Source organism: Thalia democratica, chromosome 5 (genome assembly GCF_965202585.1).
Source record: "Thalia democratica chromosome 5, ktThaDemo2.hap1.1, whole genome shotgun sequence".
Classification (NCBI taxonomy): Eukaryota; Metazoa; Chordata; class Thaliacea; order Salpida; family Salpidae; genus Thalia; species Thalia democratica.
This window is the reverse complement of record NC_139169.1, coordinates 55,850,030-55,865,201: the sequence shown is the minus strand read 5'-3', so window position 1 is coordinate 55,865,201 and position 15,172 is coordinate 55,850,030. Positions and strand designations below refer to the sequence as shown.

Genomic DNA, 15,172 nt, shown 5'->3' with positions numbered 1-15,172 from the left:
CGATTCAAGTTTATACATTATGTTAATATATCATATTTCTATGTAACATACATTAACTTTGCAAATGTTTTTTTTTGTAAATACACCCCATTAATTTAAGTTAAAACTAAATTTTTAACTGTATTATTTTACTATTATGTAAACAAAAACTAACTCCAAAATCCCGCTGATTTCATTTTTTCCTTAAAAAAAATTAGTTTATTATTATCTTAACTATATTAACTTATTCATATAAAAAAGAAGTTAAAAATAAATACTTTGATTTTTTGGTTATTTAAATAAGTTTTAACCAAGTTTTTTTTTATAAAAATCTTAAATACCTAACAAGGTGTCATTTTTAAACCAAAATTTTTTCACAAAATGAAACTTATATGCAAAGCAATGTAGATCGTTTTAATGAAACATCCTTGAACTTAGGTCAGAGTTTTTCAAAAATAGGCCATATCGCGCGTTTGGGGTTGATTTTGGTTATTAGGGGGCATTAATTAATAATGCAAAAATAAAAATATATGTTTACTGTTCATAGTACTTTAACTACTATAGCTTAATGAATGACAAAAAGACGCTCAAATTATTTGGTCCTAGGACCTGGTGCACGAAGAACTTTTCGGTTATAAAGTCGCACACTACGGATACCTTTCTATGTCTTGCCAAGGATAGAACTTAACTATTTTATCAATTTATAAGTGTTGTTTATACTTATCAAAGTTTTTTAATGTTGGTGTTCAATTGTTTTTTTGATGATGATTTATCAAGAGTAAAAATACTTTTTCTTCAATACTTTCTGTTTAAAAAATAATGCTATCAAATCCACTTACCAGTTTGAATTCGAGCCGAATATTACGACCGTTTAAACTGTTCCACTCGGATGCTTGCCACTTTCGCTCTTTGACCAAAAAGTTGCACCTATTATTCAGTGCTTTTGCCTCAATTTCAATATCTTCTACTTTTTTTGTTAAACTAAAATAGTTACAAAATATTTAATGCTACTATTCTTATTAGTTTTATATAGAAAAAACTCCAAGAAAACATTAATATTTAGTTATTTAGATGAGTTCTTATCTAGACAATGTATAAAGAGTTTGAAAGAAACTGCTATTTTTAACTTAAAAAAATCATATACGTTTCTATCTCTTTCTTTTGCGTTTGAACCAATAGAGTTTTTTTCTCCAGCTTGTTTACTGCTGCACTTAGCATCGTTTTTTTAGCGCTGCTTTCCTGGCGCTCTTTTCTAAGGCTTAATCTATTGAAAAAAATATCTGCTAAACCAATCAAACTTCTACCAAAGAAAACTTGATTTCTTAATAATAATTAGCTAACCAATGTTTGTTTTTAAGTTTAACACTCTCATTAGCTTCTTTATTTGCAATGAGTTTAAAAATGTTAAAAACAGTCATTTAATTCATGGTTTAAATAATGTCTAAAAATACTGCATTTTTGCTTATATTTTTTATATGTGAGCTTCAAGATTGCATTAAAGTGCATAAAAGTGCATCTTAATAAAATTAGAACAAAAACAAAGTTATACCCTTCAATTTAAAACTGTATTATTAGAAATAAAAATACATGTAAGTCAATAAAAAAAAGAATATTCTGAAGTAATACTTATCTACTCGTTTTTTAAATAATCAAAAATAGACAAATCATCTTAAAAGCTAAACAAATAATGAATTAAATTTTAATGATTTTAAAAATAAAGCGTTAGTTATTATACCAAACATTTAATCTAATGTAACTTAGATGCTAATAAAAGATAGTAAATCAAGAACAGTTGCAGAGTACTGTATAACTTTATAAATTTTTCAAATCTTGACTAAAATTTAAACTCGAACCTAGTTTCGTCTATATTTTCATTCAGTTCTTTGATTTCCTTCTCCTTCCTTCTCTCAACATCATTCAGCTGAGTTTTCAACTCGGTCACCTGTAATTCCAATTCGTTTACATTCTTCTTGAAACTATTATGCTCTTGCAAGCGGACTTCCTTCTCGTCATTAAGCTCAATGATCGTTCCAACATGCTGCTTCAACAAACGCTCATCACCTCCTTCTAGCTCAGCGATCCTCTCGTCTCTTTCCCTGATCTCAGCAGCACTCTTTTCTCTCTCCTCCATGATTGTTACGTCCTTCTCTCTGTTCTGAGCTAGAAGGAGGTCGTTGGTCTCCGTCAAAGCAGCAATCACCCTCGTCTTTTTCTCCAGCTCCGCTTGCAAGGCCATTATCAACTGCGATTCCTGATTTTTAATGATCTTTTTACTTAGTTTATTTTTAAAAATGATGATATCCTTTAAAAAAGGCATATAAATTAGATTATGAAATATTTTCAATACTGTTTTTTTTTATTACTGTTTATTCTCTGCAAAACTTAGGTAAACTAACAATCACTTTTATACATTGAAGTTTATACTTGCTAATGAAATAAGTACTTTTTGCTTAATTGAAATAGCTGATCAGTTGACTGAAGAATATAAAACTAACATTAAATAGTTGTTGATCTCTTGAGTAAAATACGTTATAAGAAGCCATTTTATTCTTCTGTGTATTAGGTTTTTAGAATACGTCAATAAAGCTGTATTGGTGTCCTATACAGATATTTTTTATAAATAAATTGGGCGAATCTTTCTAACTAAAATGTCTAAAATTATGACGTACTTCACATATAGTTTTTAAGTAATTAAAATATTATAAAATTGCTTATTGAACGATAAAAAAAGCGCTTAAAAAGTTTGGTCTAAGGACATTGCGTACAAAGGAACCTTTCGGTTATCGAGTAGTACAACACATAACTTGATAATAATATAATTTTACTAAAATAATATAATTAAAGTATTTAAGATTTATCAATAAAATTAAAATCTTTTTCCATCTTTAGCTTATTGTAAACTATTAAAACTTCCAAGTTAAATTTAACAAACATCTAGGTATATAGCAGGGATCGGTGAGCTACGACTTGTCAAGCATAAACCTCAGGCCTGATACATTTTTTAGTTATAAATTTTTGTGCAAAACATATAAATTTTGTTTCCTATATACAGTTAGAAAGATGGTTTTATCTTAATTATGAGTTATTTTCAAAAGTGAGTTTTGAAAAGTCATTTCATTATAAGTTTCTATTGATTTTTATCTTGTTACATAAATCTAATAATCTAACGGCACTGTGAAATAATCGGTCTATCATAATTACGTTGCTTACAAAAAACTGCTGATCTCTGGAAATATTTTATATAAGTTTTAAATGATTTAAAATACGAACATTGATTATGTACGCACTAAGTTTCGAAATGACTTAAATCAATGTTTTTCATGACCTAAGTCTTAACTTAAACTATGACATACTAAGAAATTATTCACATACTTTTAAACACCATATAAAAGTTTTAAGACTTATGTTCTTTCATATACGTAGGTTATTACTTTTCGTATATATTTTTAATATTTTCTTGGAAATAGCTTATCAAAAGTATTTCACTATTAACAACATTTTTAAAACAAATGAATAAAGTTAAATGAGCAAACAAATGGTAGCAAAATGGTTAATGCAAAAATAATACTTATTATAAAGTAAAGAAAGAACAAACTATATTTTGATTAAAATAAGAGATTTAATCTATTATTCGGTGTGAAATAGGTCAAACTTGTTTTAAATCTGTATGGTACGCACTTTTGCTTAGATTCAAGCAGTGTACTTACCAATTTCCCCACTGTGTATATGGTCCTAACTGAATAGATCTGAATTTTTTGGAAAAAGTTTTAAATCAACTTACATTTGCTAGTTCAACAAGTCATTGTAAATACATACTATAGTATTTTGATAATTTTTTTTTAAATATGTTATAAAAAAAAATTATTGACCAACATAATAAAGACTTAAAAAAAAATTCTACTAACATTTAAAGAAAGTTATGTTTTTCAGAACAGGTTTTTGAAACACTTTGAAAATGCTATGTATTACAATAAATGTTTTAATAGCTTATACTTATTATGATATAAAAAACAAATTGTATTTTATATAAACGGACTTTAGAAAACATTTAAAACGAACTAAAACAAAACTAAAAATCTAAAGTTTTTTTATTTAAAACTAATTGTAAAGCTGATACAAAGGCAATAGATAAAACATAAATTTAAACTATGAAAAAAAATTGAACATACTAAAAGATAGATCACGTATTAGTACCATTATTAGCACACTGTATAAAAGTTTAAAAACTAACTTTCTTTGTACCATATACATAGATTATTACTTTTCTTATATTTTTGTTTTTTTGACATAGACTATCAAAGGTAGTTTACTGTTAACAATAATTTTTCAAACTAATACAGTGTTTTAAACAACCAGCAAGTTTTAAAAAATATATTTAGATATAAAACTATTTTATTTTTGATAGTTTCTATTTCGTTTGTATTAAAAGTTAACTTTGTAATTTTTGGATAGCTTTACATATTTTTATTACCATAGTATGGTAACCATACTAATAATTTTTAGGGCATTTAAGTTTTTCTTATACAATATGTTTTAAACTTAATGTTTTTAAGTTTAATTTAATTTTTAAATGACTTTTGTTTATTATCTAGCGCAGTGGTCTTCACAGTATGCACATGTGAACTCTAGTGTGCATATAAGTTAATTTACAGTGCACAGAAAGTTAAGAAAGGTAAAACAAAGTATTGAATAAAGTTTATTTTGTCTTTTTCTATTAGTTATAACAAAAAGTAATATTTATAAACATTTAGCACATATTATAGTGGTGCACAACTCGATAACCGAAGGTTCCATTGTACACCAGGTCTTTAGACCAAACTTTTTTTTTAGTCGTTCAATTAATAATAAATAAATCATAAACATAACAAAAAAGAGTTGATAACATTTAAGTTAGTATTGTGTTCATTATTATTGAGCTTGAATTCCTAAAGCTTACAGTTTATTTAAAGTAATTTATATACTTTTTTCTTAAGTTTTTGTGAAACAAACTTTAAGAACATTTTTATTTCTAATCTGTTGAAAGCTTTTTTTTTATGAATAAATTCTTGTTAGGGTAATGTTACTACAAATTTTATTTAGTTTTATCTAAGATAAAAAATAATAATTTTGTTTCCTAAATGAACTCAAGTATTTAAAAAGAAATAAACACAATAAAATATATTTATAATTAAAGTAAATCACACTTAACTATTCGTCACGAATAACTTTATAGAATGTGGAAAGTCTTTATAACAAATATTTTATAAAATAAATTATCTGACTTTTAAAGTCTATAACAAACTAAATTAACATAATCTATAATTTTAAAACTGTACAATTTCAATATATTTTATACTGTCTTGAAAATTAAGTTGTAACAACTTGGGTTTTTGTTTTGCCATTTATAAAATGCATTATTTTATTTTAATTAAAATATATACTCCTGTTTATTGAAGGAAAAAAAAACGCCCAAAGTTTTTGGTCATTGGGCCTGGTGCACGAAAAAACCTTTTGTTCATTGAGTATACACCAATTGGATACCTTTTAACGTCTTGTCCAGGACAAATTATAATCAAAATGATACTTAAAACTGTTGTCATATCATAAGTTTTTATACATATGTACATATATTTATGCTGTTGATAGACTTTTTATAATACCAAGATTGTTCAAATTAATCTTAGTTCAAAATTATCTAAATTTTGTTACTTATAGCGTGAAATTATGTAGTTAGTTTTAATGTTTACCGACTAAAATTTTTCAAATGTTGAATTGAGTTAATAATACTAAACCCTAAACTTTAATTAAGTTACAATGTCTAAGACTTCAATAAACTTAAGTATATTTAAGTAATTAAATTTATGTGTTTTTTTTTTAATTTCCATAAATTTTAAAACCAGATGAAGTTTTATATTTTTCAATAAAACAGTTATTAAACAATTAAATAAGTGTCTATGTAGTAAAATGCGAATTTTCGTTTTTTATCTTTATATTCTTAGAGCTGATAGTTATAAAATGAAGTTGTTTGATTTATATAACATAAGTCAAATCTCAGTAACTAAAAGTTAAATTTTAGTTTATTAATATATTTATAATTTACACATAAGTTTGGTGTAAAATTTACTAAAATTAATATATATTGTTACAAAAGTTTGAGCTTTTAACTTTTTTAATTATTTATTAAATGATAAAAAAAAAACTAAGTTAGTACAAGTACTTTTTATCAAACTACATTCTACGGTATATATTAAACAGATAAAACATCAAAAAGATTTGCACACAACTGGAAACACGAAGAAGTTTTATGTGAAATTTTAAATGTAAATGATCAGAAAGTGAAAATTATTAAAAAATTATACTTCAAAGCAAATTTTGAAAGTCTGTCCACAACTCAAGTTAATACCAATTGGTGCGAAGATAATTGAAGGGGTTTTGCTTAAATCAAGTTTTGTTATCTTTAAAACTTAAAACAAATTGAGAAGTGAAAACGATTGAAAATTACATCAAACTAAATTCATTTTATATGTATTCTATATTTTTTATCTGGAGTTAATTTTTTTTTTGCCTTACTACAGGGTTACCAAACGTTTCTTGATTTTTTTAGATTTTTTTAATTTCTTCCAGGTCTTTAACTGTACAGATGTAAAAATTCAAAACACCATATCGAATCATTTCAGCATAAAATTATCAGATAAAAACTGATACTAAAAAAGTAAGGTTTTAAAAATCCATCATAAATCATCACAACTTGCAGAAACTTATAACATTTCAAACGATAATAACTTTGTAACCTTACGCATGAGTTTTAATTAAATCAAGAAAAAAAAATCATTTAAAGTTATGTTTAAACTAAAGTATATTTCATGATTTCAATGTTAAGCTTCCCATGATAATTGTAAACGAAATGTATTATTTTTCAAATAAAAAAAAATTGGATATCATATGTAACACTTTAAATGGTTTTCCAAGCATAAATTGTAAACAATGTACGTTAACTATATGTATCCTCCTTTGAAGTAGTTATAAAACGTAACTACTATTTTTTTATTACCACAAAACTAAAAGACGATGAATTTGTTTCAGTTGTAAAGCTTTATAAGCTTTTAGTAAAAAATTATACGAGTGAAAAAATATGGCAACACTTTAACGATAAAATATCAGTTGAAAACTGTTTCATTTTTTACAGTATAGCTAATCTATACAATTTAGCTGGTGTTGCTAAATTAGCGTTGGCTTCGACGAATCGTTGCTTTCAATGTTGGTTGAAACTCAACACTTTCTACATTTGGAGTTTAACCTGGTTGCAAGAGTACTCTGAGTTGAGTGTTAACTCGGAAATCCAGGTATTTGATGCGGCAAACAACTGGTTGAAGCACAAAAAAGAAAAACGTAGCTCAGTTGTAAAACAGCTGTTGTTAAATCTTCGAATTCCGCTACTTTCTGATGCTACTTTGAAATATCTTATAAGAATCAAATCATCGTTCACTGAAAGCAATGAATGTGTTGAAATATTAAAGTTTCAGTCAACAAGAAAAACTATTTTGGAAACAAGTCGAGTAATTTTAACAGAATCAGGCAATGTAATCAAAACATGTTCAACATTTTAATTTTCTGCGGTAAATAACAAAAAATTAAAAAAGTGTGATGGAAACGTGACCCAAACTAACGGATGAAACACAAACAACGTAAAATATCTGCCTCCGATGACAAAAGTCCAAGATAAACAATTTACTATGGTTTGTTTAAAATGAGGAGTATACGTGGTTGGCGGCAGTTTCATGCATGACAGTGATTTGAAAAAATCCCGTTACTCACCCTCCACCAACACATGGAGTATTTTAGCTAGCATGTACGACATTCGTAAGCGCTTTTGCACTACACTTAAAAACATACGAGAACTAATATTGACTCTTGCTTACAGTTTAAAACAAGAGACAAAAGTTAGCGAGAAATTTGCAGAATGAAGAAAGTAAGATGGTTGGCAGCCTGCGAAGTTTTTGGAGGAAATATAGAAGTTTCAGGCGGATATAATGATATTGAATTGGGGTTAAACACAGTAGAATTGTATGATGTAGTTGCTGATGCTTAAACTCAGCTGTCAAGCATAGTGAAATGAAAAATTTATCACTTTCTAGTTGTTGTAAATGTAAGTTGTTTGTTATTGGAGGTGTTAAAAAGTTTACTACATGTGGTGTTTTGACAACAATTGTAGAAAATTTCTCCAATTAAAACTACAAGTTTAATGCGTTTAACAGAGCATTGTCATTTAAATCTAAAACTTTTTTCTTCTAAGACGAAAAATAGTTGTTTACGACTTTCAAAAGGGCAAATGGACAGAGGAGGCATGTTAAGTTACTAGATGCATAGAATGGTTTTATGCTGCTATAATACCTGTAAGATTTTTAGTTTAGTTTTTTGTTAAAATAACTTTACATGCACTAAAATTAAAAAAACATTTTCTTTTGACTTTTCCATTTGCTGTATTTGTAGTGGGAACGGGTCACTTTTACACGAGGGGACACTTTTGCACAGCGTCGCTTTTGCACGAGGGGACACTTTTGCGCGGTCGTAACTTTAGCACTAAGGGACAATTTTTCACGGCGACTCTTTTGCATGGAGGGTCACTTTTGCACGGTCATTACTTTTGCACGACGACATTTTTCACGATGAAAATATTTTACTGTAGCATTGTTGCACAACGTTACATTTTTTACGGTGAAACTTTTGCACAGCGACATTTTGGCACGATGTCTTTTTTGCACGGAACATCACTTTTGCATGCAGGCCGATTAAAAGTTTTTTAGATAGTACCAAATCTGTAACATAAAAAGAAACTGAAAACTAAAATTTTCTAACATACTTATACAAAAGGCAAAAAATTAAAGATTTAAAATCTTAAACAGTAGAAGTTAATGTTAGAAACAAACTAACGAAAAGATAAAATAAGTTATGGAAGATTCATACCAGGGAGAAAAATTTAATTTATTTATAAACTAAGATAAAAGATATAAACTAAGTGTAATTCTGTGTGTAAATTGCTCTAGTTTTTTTTTTTTTTTTAACATATTAATTAACATTTATGCTATTTTATATATTTTACTATACGATTACAAGTTTGTTGTCCATATGATTGACCTAAACATCAAAACCTAGACCACTTAAACTGAAAGACACATACAGATAAAATAAAATTAACACAAAAAGTTTATTTATTAAAACAAAGTTAAAAACATAACTTGATACAAAATTTATAGGTTAACATAAAAAGCAAAATTTTAACCACAAACTTATACTTATTAAGCTTTGATGTAGAAGGATGATCAACATCAAATATTTAAATGCATTGACTTACAACAAAAATAAAAACCTAACGCTCCAAGGACATTAACAATAAACTGGCCAGATAAATAATCATTAAATACATTGAAAAAGGAATAATCATTAATAGAGTAAAGGTGCTGCTAATAAAATTAAACTATAAACTAAGCTAAATCTTAAAATTAAACCAACGGTTGATAAAAATTTCTTATTAGTTTTACTAACAAAAATTTAATTCAAATAAAACTTTTTTAACTTTAATCGAAGTTCTTTAATTTTTTTGCAAGATACTAGTTCATTTGGAAGTTTGTTCCATATTACAACTGACCGATAAAAAAAATTATTCCAAGCCTCATTATTGAAATGAAGTTTGTACGTAAATTTTTTGCTATTTTCTCTCAGTGAGTAATTAGTTCTATAAGGTTCAAAAATTGATTGTATATTAGTTGTAGTTTGACCATTAATTAGTTTACAAAAAAGTAATGAGATCAAATTCAAGTTTCCTGTATTCTAATTATTTAATATTAGGTTTAGTTAGTCTATCAAGGTAAGACATATCAGAAATATTGCAGCGGTTGAAGACTAATATGGTAAATTTTCTTTAAAAAAGATTCTAGATGGTTAATAACTTTTTTTTTAAATACGTAGACCAGATTGGTGTGTTATGTTTTAACTTAAGACGAATTTAAATGAAAAAAATTATTAAGGATGTTTATATCTGGAGACTTAAATCTCTTTAAATTATTAAAAGATGTAGTTGATGCAATTTAGTAAACGTAATTAATATGGGGACTTCATTTAAAATTTTTAGCAATAAAAGTTCGAAGATCTTTAAATTAGTTGAAGATAAGTTGATACTGTTTATTTTAAAGTCAAAAGTAGAGATAGTAGTGTTTTTTTTTTTAATATTTAGAACTTAACATTTACTAGGGTTTTAGTTTAATTTGCTTTACTCTAAATAATTAAACCTGCAGTAAAATTAAACAAAAACAATCTTTACAAAGTACTACGAAAATAAATAAAAAATTGTAATACTTTATAAGGATTGTTTTTGTTTTGTTTTACTGCAGATCAATTATAACGTAAGTAAACTTATATGATTTTAACTGTTACTAATTGCTTTTGTCTTTTATGAATCTCTTGATTACTATATAACTTTGTAAAATTTTATCACTTGTTAGCTTTGTACTCTACTGATGATAATTGCTCGAAATATATTTAGTGTTTTTGAAATTATGTGTCTTTTGTAACTTATTGTATACTACATTTCAAACATTTTTCTCAAGTTTATGGTGTTATTACATACAAGAATCATTAATACATATTTTCTTAATACATAGTTTTAAAATATAACTTCTACAATCGCCTTATTGTAAAAAAATTTTACAATAACTTCCCCTATTCAGGGATCGATAGGCAAACCAAATACCATCTAAGATAAAATTCAAACCTCACGTCAATCATCTCTCAGACCTTTTTTACTATTGTTCATAAACCTCAGATTAGCTAGTGTGAGTTTAATAAGTTCCAGAAAACCTAGTGTAAATTTGTTGTTGCCACCTTACTAGTAATTGTTCCCTTACTTACAAAAAAAAAATGCATCACTATTTGCCCATTTACTAGCTATTGCCTCCCAGCTTGCAAAAATCACCCAAAATTATGTGTGTCGCCCCTTTTAACCATAGACGTCTAGTTTAGTCTTATTATGCTTTGTGCTTATACATACTTAAAATTGGCTGAGAACTTCAAGTTTATCATAAAATAAGTAAATAATTTGTTGAAACGAAATACTTTTTGGGTAACTTCTTCGAGAATGCGTTGAAAACTAGAAAATACTTAATAAAAATTATTAAATGGTTATATGTAGTTTTTAGTTTAAACTTTGTTGTAAAACATAAAACATTTAAAAAACTCTTAGTTTATTAATTATTGATACAACGGAAACAAATATAATACTCTTTAAAATATTTATAAAGTTTGAGCACCAAAAAAAATAAATAAAAGAAATACGTTTAAACAAAATAAATAGACTTAGTTCTTTAGAGTTATAAAAAACACTTAAATCATTTAAAAATTTAATATACTAATAACAATTAACAGTATAATTTATTTATCAGAAAAACAAAGGCGTTTAAAAACAAAATAAAGTGCTATAGAAAATAAACCTTACTTTAGTTTATCTTGTTTCAAAAATAATAAAAACAAAAAAATAAACTTTGTATAACCTTTAAAAATATTTAAAAACTAGTGCTAAAAAAAGTGTTAAATTGGGTCAAAAAACTAAATGTAATCTTAGTTATTACCAATCTATACCGATTATATTTAAACAGTATAATACTTTTTATATAGCTTTTTATGTATGAGCTTAAATTTATAAATACTAAGAAAATAAATATATTATATTTGCATACTTAATAAATAGCAAAAAAATTAATAGCCTGTTAGTTCAATCGAAATATGTTCAACTGTAAGACATTGATGCTTACTAGTTTAGTTATGTAAAACCTTTATGAAAGTTATTGATTTGCACAAGTATCAAAAAACATATAATAAACAAGCCTAATCTCAGGTATTTAAACCTTATCTTCTAGCAATAAATGAACTAGATTTATTTTAGTCATACTGCAGACAGACAAATAACAAATCTGCATGAATGCTTCACACAAAAGAAAGAAAACTTAACTATATTTTCCAACGTACCATATTTTCTGATTAAAAAAAAAATAAAAGTTTTAAAACAAAATACATTAAAAGTTTCAAACGATATTATATTTTATGAATCAAAATAAATTATAAAGATTTTGTTTAAATAATTTAACATTAACTAAATTTAAGAATTAAATACATAAACATGTGTAGCAAATACATAAACATTTGTGTGAAAAAGTATAGTTATAAAAGTATAAAACAATACTTTTGATCAAATAAAAAAATATTTCTACTCAAACAAAAGTTAATTATAGGAAAGCTTGTACATACATTTTTTTTTATTACTTAATTAAAAAATAAAGCACTATCAAATAAGAAAAATAAAATTAATTAAGAACAGAGACAAGCTATAATACTGAATAAATACTTTTATCATAAACAGCTCAGGTACTACTTTCTTTTAAAAATATTATAATTTCTAGTCTTAAAATTAGTTTATATAAAATTAAAATAATAATATTCAAAAAATCTCAAAAGATTGATCACTGGTTTTTGGATATAGACATTTTTCTTGACCTAACCCTTGCTTCATTACGGCTGATAGTGTACTCAAACCAGAGTATATCGGGAATAAGCGAAGAGTCTCTGATCATGAAAAACTCCCCAAGCTTGCTGTGAACAAACATTGGGAAGAGTGGAGCAAAGACAAACTGGATGAGAAAGAACCAAACCAGTGAGACCACAGATCCGATGGCAGCTCCCCAAACCACCTGGTTTATAGTGTGGTATCCGAGGTAAACTCGGCTGTAAGTAACAACACCGGCTAAGCAAAACGATGCTGTTGTCACAATCAGCTTCCACACGTTGAAAAAGCAAGGGGAAATGGACCTGTTGTGGCAACGGAAGTTCACAAACAAGGTTAGGTAGAAAGCAAAAAACCAAATGAATTGAGCGTGTGAGCTTGGCCAGCCGTACTTGACGTGCATGTTGCTAAGGTCACGCATGCTTGGACGTTTTTCCTTGACAATGTGCTTGATGACATAGTTTAGCACTTCATTTCCAAGTTGTCCAATTAAAAATGTCATTGTGTGCATTTCTCTCCTAATTTTTAAAAGTATTATAAATCATTATACTGGATAGTTGCAAGTTATCTAAAATCAACTAACTCTAAATGAAAATTACAAATAAAGAAACTTTTGTATAATTTTAGTTTATTTTATGAGTAATAAACAAAATTTTCAACATCAAAAAGGAAAATACAAATTTATTAAATCAAAAATTTACTTATAAATAATATTTCACTCAATTGACAATATTAACAAGATACTTAGTAATAAAGTATTTGAAATGTTCTATTTAAATAACATTCTTATTAGAACTTAGAATCGCATTAATATTATTAATTAAGTAAACCATTGTTTTATAAATAAACTAATGAATTAACAAATCAAAAAAAAAAGTCTTTCTTAGTTCTAATTCTTATTCTAAGTCTTAGTGATAGTTTTTCTCGGTAAAAAAGTACAAAAAAATAAACTAAGTTAAAACTAAATTAACATATTCAAATTAAAAATAAACAGGTTTGCCATACATTTTTGTCAAATTTTTTCCAGGTTTTCAAAACTTTTTCCAAGTTTATATAAGTACACATTTTTGGGTCTTTTTTTAGTTTAAAGTTAATTTAAAGGTAAGAAACTGTTTAAATAGTATAAAAACATTGAAAGGATACTGTAAAGCTACATAAAATGTGTTTTTTAATAAATAAAGTTTTTGATAATGACAAAAAAAATTATCTATATGATAGATTTTTAGAGTCAAATCGAAATTTTACTGCATAATATGTTAAAACTAATGAAAATTCCAGGTTTTTTTTTTAAATTCCAGGATATTTGACAACCCTGAATAAATAATTATACTGCAGTACAGCATACAAATAATGTTTGTTATAATACCGAAAAATTTTAATAAATTCATTAGAAATTGATGCTGTTAATTTTTGTTTTCTCATTGAATTTAAGTTGAGAACTTTGAATAATACTCTTGAAATATAACAAAAGTATTAAGTACTATTTATTTATAAACTAAATTATTTTATTTATTTTGAACTTTTATAATTACTTTTAAAACTTTTTAAAAACATTACCTAAAGACTAAACCACCTTATTTTAAAACAGCAAAAGTAAAATTAAATACAGAGAAATTCAAAAGAGTTACTTAAGTATATATAAAATATTATTACTTTTCTTATAATTCTCTTCAATTAAAACATTAAAATTAAATAACAACTTATAGGGAAAACTAAGTTCACTTTTGTATTTTCTTCAAATAAATACATTAAAATTATTTACAAAAGTAAACTAACCTAAATAACACAAGAGTCACCAAGGAACAAACAATAAACACAGGAAAGAGGCTTGAAACAGCCAGCATTTTACCAAAAATGTCACCTTTTGGGTACTCAACATGAGTAAGTGAAAATGAAACCCACTTTTTATCATCTGATGAATCCATTATTAATAAAAATATCTCAGTCTATAATTATAAAAAACAAATTGTTTTATGATACATAAACTGTGTTGTTTATATATTTTAGTTTTTTAGTATTTAATAAATTAAATTTGTACTGCATCATTATAATTTTATGAGATAAAATACTATAAAGTTTAAAGTGAAATATTCTATGTTATACTCAAAACCTTATATTTTATAGATAAATAAATAAAAAAAACAGAACCATTAAAAAAGTTCAACAATCCTAAAATACAATTTGTTTAAAATTATATTCAATCATAACAGACTTGATATACTATTGTCAGTGTTTGGAGAAAAATTCTAAGCCTAAATAAACTAAATAATATTGTTTAATGAGTAAATGCATAACTAATCTTAAAATTTAACACTATTTAATGAGAATTGATTTAATTTTCAAATTGGTATTTATAAATGTATATATATAAATAATAAAACAGTATCTGTGAAAAAAATATAGTTGTAATCAAAAAAAACAACTATTTTAAATCATTTTTGATTATTCAACTTTACTATAAAGATTTAACTGAAATATATGTTTTTATTCAGTTAAAGAACAGTTATATTATTTTTGTACAGTCTTTGTAAACATTAAAATGCTATAATTCTAAAGTAAAAAATTCAGTCCTAGTTATATCAATTAATCCTTGGTGTTTCGCCTGGGTTTTAGGATAATTGTAAACTAATAATTTTTAAACCAGTACATTTTAAACTAATAACA

At 25.7% G+C, this 15,172-nt stretch overlaps 1 protein-coding gene across 1 annotated transcript; it reads right to left on the bottom strand.

The window, feature by feature from the left end:
• Positions 1 to 11,551: 11,551 nt before the first annotated feature.
• On the bottom strand, positions 11,552 to 14,447 carry LOC145835791 (dolichyldiphosphatase 1-like). Its single transcript, XM_082943510.1, has 2 exons — positions 14,285 to 14,447; positions 11,552 to 13,026 (listed from the first exon to the last, which is right to left on the bottom strand). Exons 1-2 carry the CDS (start codon positions 14,431 to 14,433, stop codon positions 12,468 to 12,470), a joined length of 708 nt encoding a protein of 235 aa, XP_082799636.1. The 5' UTR covers positions 14,434 to 14,447; the 3' UTR covers positions 11,552 to 12,467.
• Between the last annotated feature and the right edge of the window lie 725 nt (positions 14,448 to 15,172).